The sequence below is a fragment of the Silurus aristotelis genome (assembly GCF_946808225.1).
Source record: "Silurus aristotelis genome assembly, chromosome: 24".
Lineage (NCBI taxonomy): Eukaryota > Metazoa > Chordata > Actinopteri > Siluriformes > Siluridae > Silurus > Silurus aristotelis.
In genome coordinates this window covers 5,719,572-5,736,509 of record NC_139597.1, presented here as the reverse complement: position 1 = coordinate 5,736,509, position 16,938 = coordinate 5,719,572, and the positions used below count along the sequence as shown (strand labels likewise).

The 16,938-nt window shown below is 40.1% G+C and overlaps 1 protein-coding gene across 1 annotated transcript; it reads right to left on the bottom strand.

The window, feature by feature from the left end:
- Positions 1-301: 301 nt before the first annotated feature.
- On the bottom strand, positions 302-11,822 carry fbxo18 (F-box DNA helicase 1). The gene is made up of 21 exons (XM_083528834.1): positions 11,640-11,822; positions 11,135-11,287; positions 10,335-10,891; positions 10,127-10,257; positions 8,205-8,340; positions 6,838-7,028; positions 6,616-6,690; positions 6,438-6,529; positions 6,068-6,236; positions 5,764-5,983; positions 5,399-5,486; positions 5,206-5,292; positions 4,974-5,110; positions 4,781-4,877; positions 4,105-4,268; positions 3,919-3,994; positions 2,411-2,614; positions 2,216-2,338; positions 1,356-1,468; positions 687-821; positions 302-600 (listed from the first exon to the last, which is right to left on the bottom strand). Exons 1-21 carry the CDS (start codon positions 11,656-11,658, stop codon positions 433-435), a joined length of 3,135 nt encoding a protein of 1,044 aa, XP_083384960.1. The 5' UTR covers positions 11,659-11,822; the 3' UTR covers positions 302-432.
- Between the last annotated feature and the right edge of the window lie 5,116 nt (positions 11,823-16,938).

Here is a 16,938-nt window from a genome sequence, read left to right as displayed (position 1 = left end):
ACAAAATCTCTCAAAAAAAACCCCAACAACAATAATATATAAAGGGAAACTTTAAAGCTCTGTAAGGAACTCTAAGGCTCTGAGGTGATTTTTTTTTAAAGCACAAAACAAACGTTAATGTTGAAAACTATTATCCTCCGACATCCCTGTAAATCAACGGTTATCACGGTTAATTAAAAATTGATTAGAAAAAGAAAACTGCTGAATTCCTGGAAATGAAAACTGCTTCATGATCATGGCATTTGGACACACACACACACACACACACACACACACACACACACACACACACACACACACACACACACACACACACACACACACACACACACACACACACACACACACACACACACACACACACACACACACACACACACACACACACAATAAAGTGAATTGTGCAAACAGTTTAACAGTGTGTGTGCGTCTTTAAAACAAAGCCAGAAGCATGCCGACGTTGATAGGCAGGTCGAGTTGCTCCTCTGTGTAATGCATCGACTTGACTGCCTCAGGTGGGGAGAGAAGGAAAGCTACAGGACCTACACGCTGTTCCACACATGATGCACAGAGAACACCGCCTTCCTCTGCAGTGTCCATCTAAAAAACACACACGCGGATTATCACAACTGTATGTGTAACAATGAAACCCGGTGCACTGCGTTGGGAACGTGCGAGAGACGTACGTATGTGATGGGAAGTTTGTGCATGCCGAGTGGCGTCTCCGCAGTGATGAGGTTGGGACACTCTCTGGTGCTGCATCGGCGATGCTGATCCTTATCTAAAAGTGTACTGCTCAGTTCAAACCTCAGAAAGTATTCCTACCGACAGACAGAAGCAAAAATACATATATTTTAATAAAAAAAATACACACTATGCTTTCATTTTGTGTGGTTATTTATATATTTATATGAAGTGTCTGCTTGGCAACAGTCAAAAGTCAAAGTTTTAGATGTCAAAGGCTTCTGAACGTTCTCTGTAACAACTCGCATATTTTCAGTCTTAGTAGCTTGAAGAGAAAGCGTGAATGATGTTTAGAGCAGCTGTTCAGATCACCTGTAATGCAAGTGATAAAATTGCACAGCGTTAAATAGAACTATAAACAGAGGAGTGTTTTTTATTAACTAAATAGATCAATAGTTTCGAAAACCTTTTGAAAATTCAGCACTTAACATGCATTGTATAAATAACTGAAGAAGATGGAGCGGACATTCACATGCATTTCCTCCGACGATCATTAAACCCAAATGACAAAAATAACATTTTGCATTTCATGTGCTATATTAGATCCCCTGTATGTGGTGACAATCGAGCTCTTCGCTGTCTTTCTGGGTGAGCTCAAGGAAAAAACTCACCCCTGCTAGTGTAAGGATGTTGCGGAGACTCTTGGTGATGTACAGCGTTCTCTTGGCTCGTGTCACGGCCACGTACAGCAGGTTCCACTCATCCGCTAAAGCTTTTCTTATACCTATAGAAGAGAGTTGGTTTACTACAAATATCTGTTTATGATCCCTTTATCAAATGCACGATGTTGGAAACAAATATAGACTCATACACATTTTGGAGGCAGCTATAGATTCCTATAGATGTGTTAGAGACAGCAATAAACTTATATAGATATGTTGGAGGCAGATATAAGCTTATATAGACACAACAAAGGCCGCTATAGACTCTTATAGGTGTGTTAGAGCCAGCTACAGGCTCATATAGACATGTTGGATTCAGCTATAGACTCCTATAGATGTGATAGAGCCAGCTACAGACTCATAGATGTGCTGCAGGCAGCTATAGACATGTTAGAGTCAGCTATAGACTCATATAGACGTGCTGGAGCCAGCTATAGACTCCTATAGATGTGTTAGAGTTAGCTATAGACTCATATAGATGTGTTAGAGTTAGCTATAGACTCATATAGATGTGTTAGAGTTAGCTATAGACTCATATAGACATGTTGGATTCAGCTATAGACTTATATGGGCATGTTGGAGGCAGCTATAGACTCCTATACTGTTTCTTCTGATGTCCTGCATTATTCCTTTTATACCACAGCAATAAGTTTCTGCTTATTTCCCTCTCTTGGATTGAATAAGACATTACATATGCCATAAGACTATATAACCAATCAGGCTTGATAATTAATAGGGCTGAGGTAATAGACTAATTTGACATGCAATTTAGTCTAACACGCACACATACATGCACACACACTATGAACCTGGGCTGATGTTCATCCTCTGCAGGTTGTGTCTGGAGCAGGGCACTTTAATGAAGTCATCCATTACCACCACTGTATCAAACTCCAGCCCCTTGGATTTATGCACTGTGCCCAGGATAAAATCTACACAACAAAGACGAGATAAACACACGTGCCAGATCGACGCTTTTCATGATAACCGAACTGGTGTCTGACCTGCGCAGTCCGGCTTGCTCTGAGCGCAGCTGTAGATCCGATCCACCAGCTGTGGAATGCGCTTGATGAATTTCTCCACCATGGACAGTTTAGCCTCCAGCTCATGGTCTTCCGTGTGTATAGCGTACCTCTTCAGGCCTGCGTAACCGCCCAGCTTCTCCCTACAGAAGCTCCGGATAAACGGGTCCATAATCCTCAGGTTTTCTGTAGATCAAAAGCAACATCTAGATGCAATGCATACTCACAGATCTGAAATACCAAGCATACCTTCAACCCAAAACATCTTGTATTCTTTTCTGTTATTCTATTCGGTTCTAGTTCTCTCTGATGACGTGTTAAGCCATTGAAGACTGTTCAAATAATGTACAGCTGTTTTACAGCAAGTGATGATACACTATATTGCCAAAAGTATTGGGTCACCTGGTTGTGGTATGTGATTTTTGAGCATTGCATTCCACATTTAGTCCCAATTTGCTCTTATAATCTCCACTCTTTTGGGAAGATGTTCCACTAGATTTTGGAGTGTGCTTATGGATACTTGTGTTCATCAGCCACAAGGGTATTACGAAATGCAGGTACTGATGTGGGTGTTCAGTAGGGATAAGATCAGAGCTCTACAGCAGACCACTCAAGATCTTCCTCTCCAAAGCATGTAAACCAGATCTTCAAGGAGCTCACTTTGTGCACAGGGGCATCGCCATGCTGGAACAGGTTTGGGTTTCTAAGTTCAAGCGAATGCTAAATTTTTATTATAAAATGTTCTGTACAAATTAGGCCCTCCAGCTTTTGTGGTAACAGTTTAGAAAATAACCACATATAGCAGGAAAGGTCAGGTGACCCAATACTTTTGGCAATATAGTGTATATCAAAGAAAAATCAGCTAATCGAAAAGTGTCATATCATAATACAAAACTAATGATATGTTGTAACAAAACCCTTTCCTATCTTCAGTTGTGCATCTCCTCTTTTCAAAAGACTAAATCATTTAAATAATCTACCTCAGCATAAATAATGGAAACAACACATGTAAATAGCTCGGAGTACTGAATGCAGAATATCTATGCTCGCTGGAATAGTAATTTCCGCCAACAATATTTCAATAAGCTTTAAATTAAAAGGGCCGAATTACCGAAGTGATGAATTTTGCCATTTGATGGAAAAACAATGAAAGCTTATTAAAAAAAAAAAATCTGGATAATTTGCAAAGAAATCCAGAAGTTAAAACACAGCTATCAGTCTAGTGTATGGATCTAGACTGCAAATATTTGATTTTGTATACTTTCTAGCAATAGATCAGCACTCTGATGAAGAATAATGCTTCAAACACACCCAGGCAGTGTAATGTAAACATTGATGTGTCATGTGAGTTGAATTTTTATTTTTTTTGACCCACAGTAATTTTAGGAGCATCAAGTATTTCTGACCTAATATCATTTATTTATTTATTTATTTATTTATTTATTTATTTATTTATTTATCAAACCTACTGTACATGAGCTAGAACTTACCGTTCCTACGTTTTACCTCCGGCTGCATTAGTATCCAGATATCCAGGATTTGCTTCAACCCAAAATTTTCAACACCCTTAAAAGACAAAGGACAATAAAAAAAATAAAATAAATAAATAAATAGAATAATTTATCTGATGGTGTCATTCAGAAATCTGGAAAGAATACAGGTTGATGTGAACTCACGCCGACAATGTGGATCTTGCAGTTAGGGTTGACGTCTGTGAGCCGCACCACTTCACAAAACACGGTTAAGTTACAGCGGCACAATATGGCAACCTTTCCACCGACCTGTGTCTGAGCCAGTCTTACGGTGTCCAGTGTCTCCTTGTCCTCTCCTCGTACAGTGCCTGAAGAAACACTGTGAAATTAAAGCACTTGGATCTCAGTGGTGGACAGAAAATGTAATTCGTTACTGTACTTAAGTCGTTTTTTCTAACATATCTGTAGTTTACTAAAGTATTTCCATTTGGGGAGACTTACTTTAAATTCACTACATTTCAAAGTCAAATATCTTCCTTTTTACTCGACTACATTTTGTGAAATCAGTCGTTGCTTTTTATTTATGAGGATGAAAACGTAACTGGTCAATCACCAGTCGGGCAGCGATCCACCAATCAGGGTCGAGTACGCGCTTTGTTTTAAACTTGTATTGATTGGTGCTTGGTGGTTTCTACTGATCACCAACATACAGTTCAGCATCAGTTCAACAGCAAGCAGAACATTTAGAGAGAAATAAATGAGGGAAGAATCTCCAGATTTCATATTTCACCTACTGCATCTCTACTTTTACTCAACTACATAATTTGTGTACTTCATCCAACACTGTTGGATATTAATGTAGACGTTTTGTTGAACCTACCATCCTGGTGTCCACCGACCAAAATCTTTTTCACCTTTTTGCAGACGTGTAGGACTGTTGCGCTGACGTAGGCGATCTCAGAGCCGAATCTAAAACTCTACAGGAAAAAAACAAATGGCATGATTTCATCATTATTCCTGCAACAAGAGAATTTATGCGCAATGCCGAAGAGTGAGGGATAATTTCTGTGTACCTGCGTTAGGTAGTAAAGATGTGTGTGCGGAACAGCATGTAACGCATTAACGGCTCCTCTAAAGGTGTATATCTGCTGATGGGGATCTCCAACCAGAATTTTTCCACAGGCCTGGGAAAGCATGATGTCCATGATGACTAAAGTACAGCAGAGAACATAGAGATAATGGTGAAGACTCGAGCAAACACACCGCAGCTTTCTAAATACACAAAGCATAAAAAGCAGACGGCACCCGGAGTGCAATCCTGAGCTTCGTCTATAAAAATCGCATCGTAGTCTTCAAGTTCAGGCTTCTGAAGCTGCCATAGTTTGAGGTAACCTGTATAAAAAAAAAGGTAGATCATAACATCAAAACATCACATGTTAACCCTGGCACACTAAAGCATATATTCTTCAATATTAAGTGAGGAATGTATTAAATCTACCATCATGGGTTATGTAGTGCGCCGTTTGTTTCGTGGGTTGCATCTCAGTCATTTTCTTCCAGATGTTTTGTGCGTCATTTGCAAACATCTGGCAAGAGACACAAACAATTAAGATGTCAAAAGTTGCATGTTATGGAAAAATTCAAGGTTATAGTGTATAGGGTGAGAACATCTCAAAAACTTCAACGATGCTGAGTTGTTGAACATGAAAAAAACCAATACAGCCTGTGCCCCGATTTCAGGTTTGAACCTTGAGCTGTAAGGCATAAACGCTCCCCAATGCCACTCATGTCCAAGAATTTAGGAGGATATACCTCTAAGTCTTTAAGAATGAATAATTTGGATGTCTGCACATGTATTTCTACCTTCCTTTTGGATTCGGATGGGCACTCTTCACGCCCGTTGGTATTCTTATAGCGGTCTGGGACGTGTTGTGGACCAATGCTCTCATCTGTGGACGAGCAGAAGTTGCTGATGGTTTGCGTTACCACTTTGGCGTTGACGAAGCCGCCTTGGCCCTTGGGAAGCACCCAGGCCACTGTGAAAGGCTTCAAGTTATTGCAAAGCTTCCCCAGACTTCTGTACCTGGAAAAATAATTTTTTTTGCAAACTTTGAGCAATCACTCGCTAAACATTATATGAGCCTGTACTGCCACTCAAAACACTGACCTGTGTCCAATAGCTTTATAGGCCATCGAGTGGATGGTCCTGCACTCCACGTTAGAAGGAAAACTGCGCTTGGCCTGCACGATCACTGACTTGTTAAAGGAAATGTACAGGAAGCGCAGATGTGGTCTTTGTTGAGCGTACTTCACCAGAGTCGTTGTCTTTCCAGTACCTGAGACATCCAACTACATCAGCAAGCAGAACTAGCTTTTTGATGTTTATGTATCCATGAGATAATCACACACACACAAAAAAAAAACCTTCCAACATTATAAACCCAATAATCATGTCAGAATGACCGGTATTCACACGACCTGTGTGGAGTAACTGGTAATTACGGGTACAAATATAGTTTCAATTCAACGTCTCTTACCAGCAAAAGCCATGATTTTGACAACGTGGTCTCTCTGGATGTCGTGATTGAGGATCTGATGTTGTTCGTGAGTGACGGGTATCTGATTTTCTCTGCACACAGAGACAGCGAGGTGTAACGAAGTTGGCACATATAAAATTTGAATAAAAATATAGCAGACTCTCAAACGGGCCTTTACCTGCCTTCACCATCACTCTGAGGTGGGGGTGCGTTCTCCATTAGATGCAACACATAAAAGATATTGTAGTGCCATCTGAGTGAGGGACAAGACACAATGAAAACTATCCTCAAATACACACCAAAACAAGTCTAGAAAGTTTACACCCCAAACAAAAAACAGAAAAGTATTTATCACACCACCATGTCTATGACTATTTTACTTGGCCTTATCTGTTTTTACCTGTTAGTGATGGTAATGTTAGTGTTCCTCATGGCGAGCAGGAGTGCAGCCACGGCCCATAGGAACTCCGAGATCCAGTCTGGAGTCAGTAAACAGCCAGAGGTTTGTAAACAAGCCACCAGGTCCTGAACATCCTTCACCCTATCTGCAAGGATCAGCATCAGGGTCATGACGGACCAAGGGTTTGGGTCCTACAACACATGATGATAGTTCATTTACAGTCATAATATCTAACAGTTTAGATAATATATGGACTAAAGTATTGGGACACCTGACCTTTCATGTCATATGTGGTTCTTCTCCAAACTGTTACCACGAAGCTGGAGGCACAGATTTGTGCAGGATCTCTTTGGATGATGTATAATAAAATTTTGCGTGCCCTTGAACTTGAAAACCCAAATCAGTTCCAGCATGTGCACAAATTGAGCTCCATGAAGATATGCTTTACATGGTTTGAAAAGGAAGATCTTGAGTGGGCTACTATAGAGCTTTGATCTCAACCCTACTGAACACCTTTGGGATGAGTTAGAACGCTGACTGCACCCCAGGCCTGTTTACCTCAACATCCTTGTGGCTGATGAACACAAATTTTCACAAGCACACTCCACAATCTAATTAAACATCTCAGAAGAGTGGAGGAAATTATTTGAGCAAATTGAGACTGAATGTGTAAAGTAATGCTTAAAAATCACATACTATACTTATGACCAGGAGTCCGCAAACCTTTGCAGATAGCGTATCATAGCAGTGCTCAATTCTTGAAAGGTATTGGTCAGAATTGTTTGATTAAAGTTCTTTAAAAGCATCTCTGACACTAGTCCAAGTCTCTAATTCTAATACACTAACAAAACTATATGAGCATAAGTATTGGGACACCGGACACGTTTTTTTTTTTTTTTTCTCAAACTGATACAAAAAATGTTCTCTTCACTTAAAATAGGAGACCCAAACCTGTTCCAACATAACAATGCCCCTTTAGTGGCCTGCTATAGAGCTCTAACCTTAACCCTACTGAACACCTTTGGGATGAATGTGAACGCTGACTGCACCCCAGGCCTCCTCACCTCACCTACATCAGTACCGGACATTATGAACACTCTTGTAGGTGAATGAGCACAAATCTCCACTTGCACACTACAAAATCTAGTGGATTTTCTAGTCCTCCCAGAGGAGTGGAAGGAATTAACAGCAAATGGTCATACCGATCTAATGGTCAGGTGTCCACAAACTTTTGTCCATATAGTATCTTATGCACAGATTTTTTAAAAAGTATGACGTGCTTTAGTAAATATAAAAGTGCAAAGAATTTTACTCTCAATGTGCTCTCCAAGAAAAAAAAACAAAAAAAAAAACCCTCTGCTACATACCCCATCAATTGTCTCCATGTCTGGCAGCCGGTGCTTGATGCAGGCCTCTGCCTGGGCGTAGAGCCGATGGCCTTTCAGACACCGTATAACATCTGCCATATTCACCCGTCTGCTGTGCTTAAACTGCGACATGTACCTGCAACAACAGCACACTGGTAAATATATATTTTTTATATAGGCTGCATATTATATATGCAGGGTGTTAGTAAAGTCAGGAACTGATGTAGGTGAGGTGAGGAGGCCTGGGGTGCAGTCAGTGTTCACATTCATCACAAAGGTTTTTAGTAGGGATGAGATCAGAGCTCTATAGCAGGCCACTCAAGATCTTCCTCTCCAAAGCATGTAAACCAGATCTTCAAGGAGCTCACTTTGTGCACAGGGGCATCGCCATGGTGGAACAGTTTCGGTTTCCAAGTTCAAGCGAATGCAAAATGTTATTATCAAATTTACAATTGAGTGCCTCCAGCTTTTGTGGTAACAGTATAGAAAAGAACCACATATAGCAGGAGAGGTCAGGTGACCCAATACTTTTGGCAATATAGTGTAGAGCTCATAGTTGGCTACTCAAGATCTTCCACTCCAACCCATGTTATCCAGATCTGGTTTTGTGCACAAGGGCATTGTCAGGATGGAACAGGTTTGAGTCTCGTAGTTTAAGTAAAAGGAAAATGTCATGCTCCCACATCCAGACATATAATGTTCCATATAGTGTATTCACTATCAGCACAATACCAGTATATGAGTCTGGAGAGGAATGAACTGAATAATAATCATTCGGTATGATGCCCAGAAAATAAGAATTAACACACTGTTTAAACAGTTAAATAAATGATCCAGTGTCACATATAAACAAAAAGCAGTCTTAAAGAAAGTGGATTCCAGTGGATTAGAAAAGCACCACAGCGTTTCATTCGAAGGCCTCTTATGCACTTAACTGCCACACTTTACTTTTAAGAACTTGTTGAAAGACTGAGCAAGAAACAAAGAAACTGAGTGTGGACTGCGTGATTATGATCGAGCAGAAAAAAGGTGAAGGTTAGGAGAAGGTCTTAGGAGAAGGTATGAGGAGAAGGTAAACTTGAATTCCTATATGCTAGTATGATAGAGGGGAGGCAACACGATTGACAGACATTCTTAGATGTAAAATGCACAAGCAGGTTCTAAATCCAAAGAGGACGTCCTACATAATCATTTTTTAAGTAAATTTTTATTAAGCTCATTATTAAGCCTGTATTGATGAAATTTTTTTACTCTGGTCAGGCATAACTTTTCGATCACCTGCGTAATACGGGTCACCTTTCACTCGTGGAACAGTCCTGAACCAATGAGCATTAACAGCATCAGCTTCTTTAGCAATCTGATCTACAGGAGCTCATCTGTTAGATCAGACCACACGGACTAGCCTTCACTCCCCACGTGCATCAATGAGCCTCGGCCGCCCATCACCCTGACAAGAGCTGCAGTTTTGGAGATGCTCTGACCCACTCGCCTAGACATTACAATTTGTCAAAGTCATGCAAATACTTACGCTTACTTATTTTTCCTGCTTCGAACATGTCAACTTTGAGGACAAAATGTTCACCTGCTGCCGAATAAATCCCACCCACTAACAGGTACCATGATGAAGAGATAATCAGTGTAATTCACTTCACCGCTCATAATTTTATAATGTCATAATATTATGCCTGATCTGTGTATTTATTTATTTCAATGGAGAGCAAAAAGGTATGTGGAAAATCTGAAAAAATCATGCACCATAAAGTGGTCTCCTGCTCCTACACAGAAGATAAATAACCTACCTGGTTATTTAGCGAACACATGATTAACCCTGTGATGGTCCAAATGATTTTTTTCTCTCACTCCTGCTTTTCAAGGCAGCTGAACTCTCAGGAGAACTGTCAGAGAAGTTAGAGAAAACTTACCTCACCATGTTTAGCACACAAAGCTCATTCGTCTTGACAATGCCGTTGCCTTCAAGGAGAGCATTCAGCTCCATCAATGCCATCTCCTCCTGCTTCTCATATCTGTAGTAAAACTTCTTCCAGGGTAGAAACTAGAGCAGAAAAACCCTTAATTTAATTCTTTACCAAAAAAGTAGAACATTTAGGAGAATAGATAAAGGAAAGACACCTGGGGATCCATCACAATGTCTCTCCAGTGGCGACACACCAGACTGACATGGCGGAAAAGATCATCCGCCGGGAGCCGAGCAAAAATAATGCTTAGGAGCTCTTCGGGCAAGTCCTGAATGTGTCCCTGGGGCTCCAATAACGCCCGGTTGATTCCCAGCAAGCCGTAATGAGCGTCAGGGAGACTTTGTACATCATACTCATCGTCGTCTTCAACTTCCTCCTTTTCAACGCATCCGACTAGAAAGCTGGAGACAGGTGGAGGAGATGCCCAACTGCTGCATCCTGCTCTTGTCCACTCCTGCTCATTGTCCTTAGTCTTTACCGAACTCGAGCCCATCTCAAACGCCTTATCCTCCTCATCCTCCTCAAACATCTGTTCAGTAATTCCTTCCATGAAATCCATCGCCACTTCCACCTTTTCCTCCTCTTTCATCATCATCGGAAAGTCCGGGGCAGGCGCCGTCCTCACTGCTTTGCCTTTTTGCGGGCTGCTGCTGAGGATTCCAGTGGATGCAAAAAATCCTGTAATTGATGCCTGCTTTCGGCTATTTGACACTTTAAAATAAACAAATAAATAAAGACATAAATAAATAAAGTACATGTACGTTCCTAATTAAAGATAAGATCAATACAATGATCATATTTATACACCTTCAGACAGATCACATCCAGTGAATTAAATATAAAACACACTCCTAAATGGGGGTGGGGGGGTGTTATTAAAAAAAATTTATACTAGGTGTTTTTACAATCACCACAATATACTGGGTCACTTTAATCTGTACTTCTGATAATTACCTTGTCGTCTCCTTTTATTTGGGCTCCTGGGCAGAAGTCCTTTGTTGGGGTTGTTATTGTTGAGGCTGACGGTAAAAGGCTGTGTAACTGCCTGGCTGCCGCTGGTCAATCCACTGCACTCTGCTGCACTCAGGTGCCTTCGCTTGGCCTTTCCTACATCAGCAAAGAAACATCAACAGCATCATCAGCATCATCATCATCAGTGAGACAGCGGGGGTTAAACACCTGCAGCAGTGGTGCAGTTCAACAGGAGTGTTTTATTCCCCATACTCCTCCCAGAGCCCTGCACGTGGACCACAGATACTATTAATCAACCAATGCGTGTTTTTTAACCGTTTAGGGTTACATTATTCTAATTATAGTACAGTACAGTATGATAGAGACCCACTAGCAATGTGACTGAAGCATGACATTAACACACATGTCCCACTACTGCCTGTTTACTCTTCATGTTTACTTAGTTACTTCTAGCACCACAATAAACAATTAAAAAAACTAATAAAACCTTTTGAGGATGTCTCCATAGCCGAAGAAATCTCAAATAAATATAACTTATGAATATTATCCGTAAAACGCTGTCATTTTATGTCCCTCTGTTGCTTTTTGTTGATTTTTTTCTCATTTACATTCAAAACCTAGCTAGCAAAACAACTCTCCCCCGACCGGAAGAGTGCAAACTTCCGGGATCGATCATTTCCGCTTTATAATAAAAGCCTTTATTTTGCCCACACTAATACATACAACGATTAAATTCTGTTTGGATTCATTCAAGTTTTATTTTGACGCAAAACATTTAACAGTTGAATTAAATTAAATGTGTGTATTGTTTTAAGGCATCTTTGTGACTCTGGACAGCTGAAAATGAAAGCACTGTATGGCACTAGTTAGGGGAGGTTTAGGCGAATAGTCCATTGGATTGTCGTACTACTCGACTAGGGATGTGCGATACCACTTATTTTCTTTTCAATCTGATACAAAGCAATTTTAAGAGCAGAGGCGTTTTTGATACCTATATTTTTAAAAGCCGCCAATAAATGACAACTGACTGTCTTATATTGCAATTCTTCAAAATAAAAAAATAATCATTTATTTAAGAACATTATGATTAACAGGGTGTTGACCTGTTTTAATGATGAACAGAGACATTGCAGATGGAAAAATTGTTCCTGTTCATGTGAACAAAATAACAAAATAAATCCCAGGGAGAATTAATATTTTCCAATGTGAGATTCAATCCATTCGATAGAACACCAGCACCAAAAGTATGGATATTTTAAGATCGCTCCAGATGTTCCTATCCTGAACTTCCACTTATCATTTTCCGTATCATAATGTCACGATATTTCCTTTTCCAGAGTTCTGGGTATAATGGCTATACATACAGTGAGGAAAATAAGTATTTGAACACCCTGCTATTTTGCAAGTTCTCCCACTTAGAAATCATGGAGGGGTCTGAAATTGTCATCGTAGGTGCATGTCCACTGTGAGAGAATTAATCTAAAAAAAAAATCCAGAAATCACAATGTATGATTTTTTAACTATTTATTTGTATGATACAGCTGCAAATAAGTATTTGAACACCTGAGAAAGTCAATGTTAATATTTGGTACAGTAGCCTTTGTTTGCAATTACAGAGGTCAAACGTTTCCTGTAGTTTTTCTCCAGGTTTGCACACACTGCAGGAGGGATTTTGGCCCACTCCTCCACACAGATCTTCTCTAGATCAGTCAGGTTTCTGGCCTGTCGCTGAGAAACACGGAGTTTGAGCTCCCTCCAAAGATTCTCTATTGGGTTTAGGTCTGGAGACTGGCTAGGCCACGCCAGAACCTTGATATGCTTCGTACAGAGCCACTCCTTGGTTATCCTGGCTGTGTGCTTCGGGTCATTGTCATGTTGGAAGACCCAGCCTCGACCCATCTTCAATGCTCTAACTGAGGGAAGGAGGTTGTTCCCCAAAATCTCGCAATACATGGCCCTGGTCATCCTCTCCTTAATACAGTGCAGTCGCCCTGTCCCATGTGCAGAAAAACACCCCCAAAGCATGATGCTACCACCCCCATGCTTCACAGTAGAAATGGTGTTCTTGGGATGGTACTCATCAATCTTCTTCCTCCAAACAAGTTTAGTGGAATTATGACCCAAAAGTTCTATTTTGGTCTCATCTGACCACATGACTTTCTCCCATGACTCCTCTGGATCATCCAAATGGTCTTTGGCAAACTTAAGACGTGCCTGGACATGTGCTGGTTTAAGCAGGGGAACCTTCCGTGCCATGCATGATTTCAAACCATGACGTCTTAGTGTATTACCAACAGTAATCTTGGAAACGGTGGTCCCAGCTCTTTTCAGGTCATTGACAGCTCCTCCCGTGTAGTTCTGGGCTGATTTCTTACCTTCCTTAGGATCATTGAGACCCCACGAGGTGAGATCTTGCATGGAGCCCCAGTCCGAGGGAGATTGACAGTCATGTTTAGCTTCTTCCATTTTCTAATGATTGCTCCAACAGTGGACCTTTTTTCACCAAGCTGCTTGGCAATTTCCCCGTAGCCCTTTCCAGCCTTGTGGAGGTGTACAATTTTGTCTCTAGTGTCTTTGGACAGCTCTTTGGTCTTGGCCATGTTAGTAGTTGGATTCTTACTGATTGTATGGGGTGGACAGGTGTCTTTATGCAGCTAACGACCTCAAACAGGTGCATCTAATTTAGGATAATAAATGTAGTGGAGGTGGACATTTTAAAGGCAGACTAACAGGTCTTTGAGGGTCAGAATTCTAGCTGATAGACAGGTGTTCAAATACTTATTTGAAGCTGTATCATACAATTAATAGTCTCACAGTGGACATGCACCTATGATGCCAATTTCAGACCCCTCCATGATTTCTAAGTGGGAGAACTTGCAAAATAGAAGGGTGTTCAAATACTTATTTTCCTCACTGTATATGACACTATTACTTATTGTGCATTTTGTTTGTCTTTTAAGAGCCACTATCCAAATTTGTGTGTGTTTTTGTGTGTATAACACACATACCCTATACTGCCTGTGCAATACGTCCAGTTGCTAATAAATATACCACAGTCAACTGTTAGTGGTATTATAACAAAGTGGAAGCATTTGGGAACGACAGCAACTCAGCCGCCACGTAAAATCACAGATCGGATGCCAAGACATTTTGGACAATTTCATGCTCCCAACTTTGTGGGAACAGGTCAGGGACGTCCTGATAAAATACCTTTGGGATGAATTAGAGTGGAGACTACGATCCAGGCCTTCTCGTCCAGCATCAGTGTCTGACCTCACCAATGCGCTTCTGGAAGACTAGTCACATTTCCCATTAACACAATCCTAAACCTTGTGGAAAGCCTTCCCAGAAGAGTTATAGCTGTTATAGCTGCAAAGGGTGGAACATCATATTAAACCCTATGGATTAGGAATCGAATGTTACTCAAGTTCATTTGCATATGAAGGCAGACAAGCAAATATTTTTGTGTATGTATGTATGTATGGATGTATGGATGGATATTTTTTGATTGCTGTTACTGGATAGTTGCACCACACAACCCTGTTGTTGGTTATTTTCCTATGACATCATTTCTGTTTATTTACATAGCCAATTGTTTTGTTTTGGAAATGAATGAACAGAGTAATCATTGGCATAAGCATCCAAAACAGGATTAACTTACTCAGAAAAGTACAATCTCTGATAATGCTGCTTAAATAAAGAGGCCTACCGAATTAGCCAAATGTTCTCGATTGTACCATGGCTAATAAATCAGACAAAGCCATTTACAGGTCATGAGCAGCAAAGGTAAAAAAATAATACATCTAAATAACAATAATGAAGCCTTTTGTTTAACAATAGGTCTTCTGCATTTCATTAAATGTACAAAGTGTAGTGGTTAATATTTACTACATTGACTACAGGAGTATGTGTGTATTTACATTGATGATGTTCATAATTCACTTCCTACAGCAGCAGTACAGTAATAAATTGGCAACACATGATGCTAAACATTAGCAAATGGTAGCAAATGGTTGTGTGCTATTCTTTTCTTACAAAAGAACACAACTGAGTTTTTCCACTGTTCTTATTTTTGTTAATACTTACAACACGCACATAAATCATAGAGTGAGCAACATTTTTGCGGCTTAATGAGGAAGGGTCTAAAAAGAAAATGGGCCGAATTGTTTTGAGCTACCGGGAAGAGCTTTTTACAACTGCAATGAACAGAAAAGCATCTCAGCAAGAACAAAGCATTAAACCTTAAGGCATATGGGTTACAAGAGCACAAGACCACATCATGATCCACTGCTATCAGCCAAGAACTGAAATCTAAACAATCATCGCTGCACCCTCACAGTTTTACCTAAAATGGACAGTTGAAGATCAGGGCATTTATTTTTCCAGTTTTCATTTATCCAGTTCGATTGATTGCTCAGGATAGTGTCAGATTCCTGTTCTTGTGGTATTTTGCTGTTGTAGCTGATCCACCTCAAGGGTTAAAAAGTCCGATGCATTCCGAGAGTCTTCTTGTTAGTACAGACTCGACTGATCAATCTCAGTAATTATTTAAATTCACCATGGAGACCCTCTGCTAACAGGATGTTTTTTGTTTTATGCACCATTCTGTATGAACACTAGAGAGTGCTGTGTGTAAAAAGACCAGGAGATTAACTGTTTCTGTAATGCTCAAACCAGCCCAGCTAACGCTAACAACCATGCTACAGTTAAAGTCAAAGGTTGGCCATGGTTGGCTCATTAGATATCTGCATAAATAAGCATATCTACAGGGGTTCCTAATAAAGTGTACACAAAATCTGACCTTAAGAGTAAATCTTGTTTTGTCTTTGTTGCTCATTTTAACAACAAAAGCAGTTTTGAAGGTAAAACATTGAGAATTTTATTTCTTGGCTTTTTTTTTATTCATGAGCAGGGATTTAGTCACTTTTTCATGTGGTGTGTGTGAATGGAATCTTCCATCTAATCCTCAGCCATTCACAATTTTACCCCAAAAAAGGCCACTCGTGTATTAATAACATCCTACATTGTCAGTTTTTTTCCATTCGCTAAACTGGAAGGTGATTGTGTGAAGGTGTGTCCATGTGAAGCTGCACGTATGCATCCCCAATGCTCCACTCAGTCGTTGTAAGTCTGTTGAATGTGTGTGTAAGTGGGTGTGTGTGTGATCAGTGCTCAGCTGAGTCAGCAGCTCACACAGTGTTCTCATACGTCTGCAGTATTAATTTAGTATTAAAGAAGTGTGTCTCATCATGTCTCATCATCTTTTTACCACTTCATCTTAAGCAGTGTTTCACAGATGGATGTATGTGTAAGACCAGGAGCTTCAAATTACTACAAAGAGCAGATGATGGTTACAATAAAGACCACATGCCCGCTGCCACAAATGATTATGGTTATTATCTATGATAATCATTATCTATGATAATAACTATAATGTTTGTTATGTCAAGATCACACGAAACATAAGTCGTGATCGCAAGAAAACAAGAAAGAAATTAAGAAAATCATACCGCATTGCCTCTTTTTATTTTCGTAGATTCTCTTGGCAGAATTGACAAACCATTCTTGCTGAAACATCTCCACACCTTTATAGCCTTGCTCTTGCTTGTCTGTTATCAGAAAGCAGAGTTTGTGGATCCTTTGGAATTTCTCCTGGAGACTGAGCATATCAAAAATGATCATTTTTTCCCTTCCTATGTAAAAATTACAACACATTTTTAAATCAGCTCATAATTAAAATTAAAGCGTATAAAGCATCTGTTATAAATTTAATTAAACTTTACTGC

Bases quoted from the DNA above. Each gene is read 5' to 3' on its own strand.
- fbxo18 (XM_083528834.1), bottom strand. The intron at 6,691-6,837 runs GTAAAAACAGAT...TCCCTCACTCAG, and splicing joins AACATTACCATCACTAACAG to ATGGCACTACAATATCTTTT. The intron at 2,339-2,410 runs GTCAGACACCAG...TTTGTTGTGTAG, and splicing joins GAGCAAGCCGGACTGCGCAG to ATTTTATCCTGGGCACAGTG.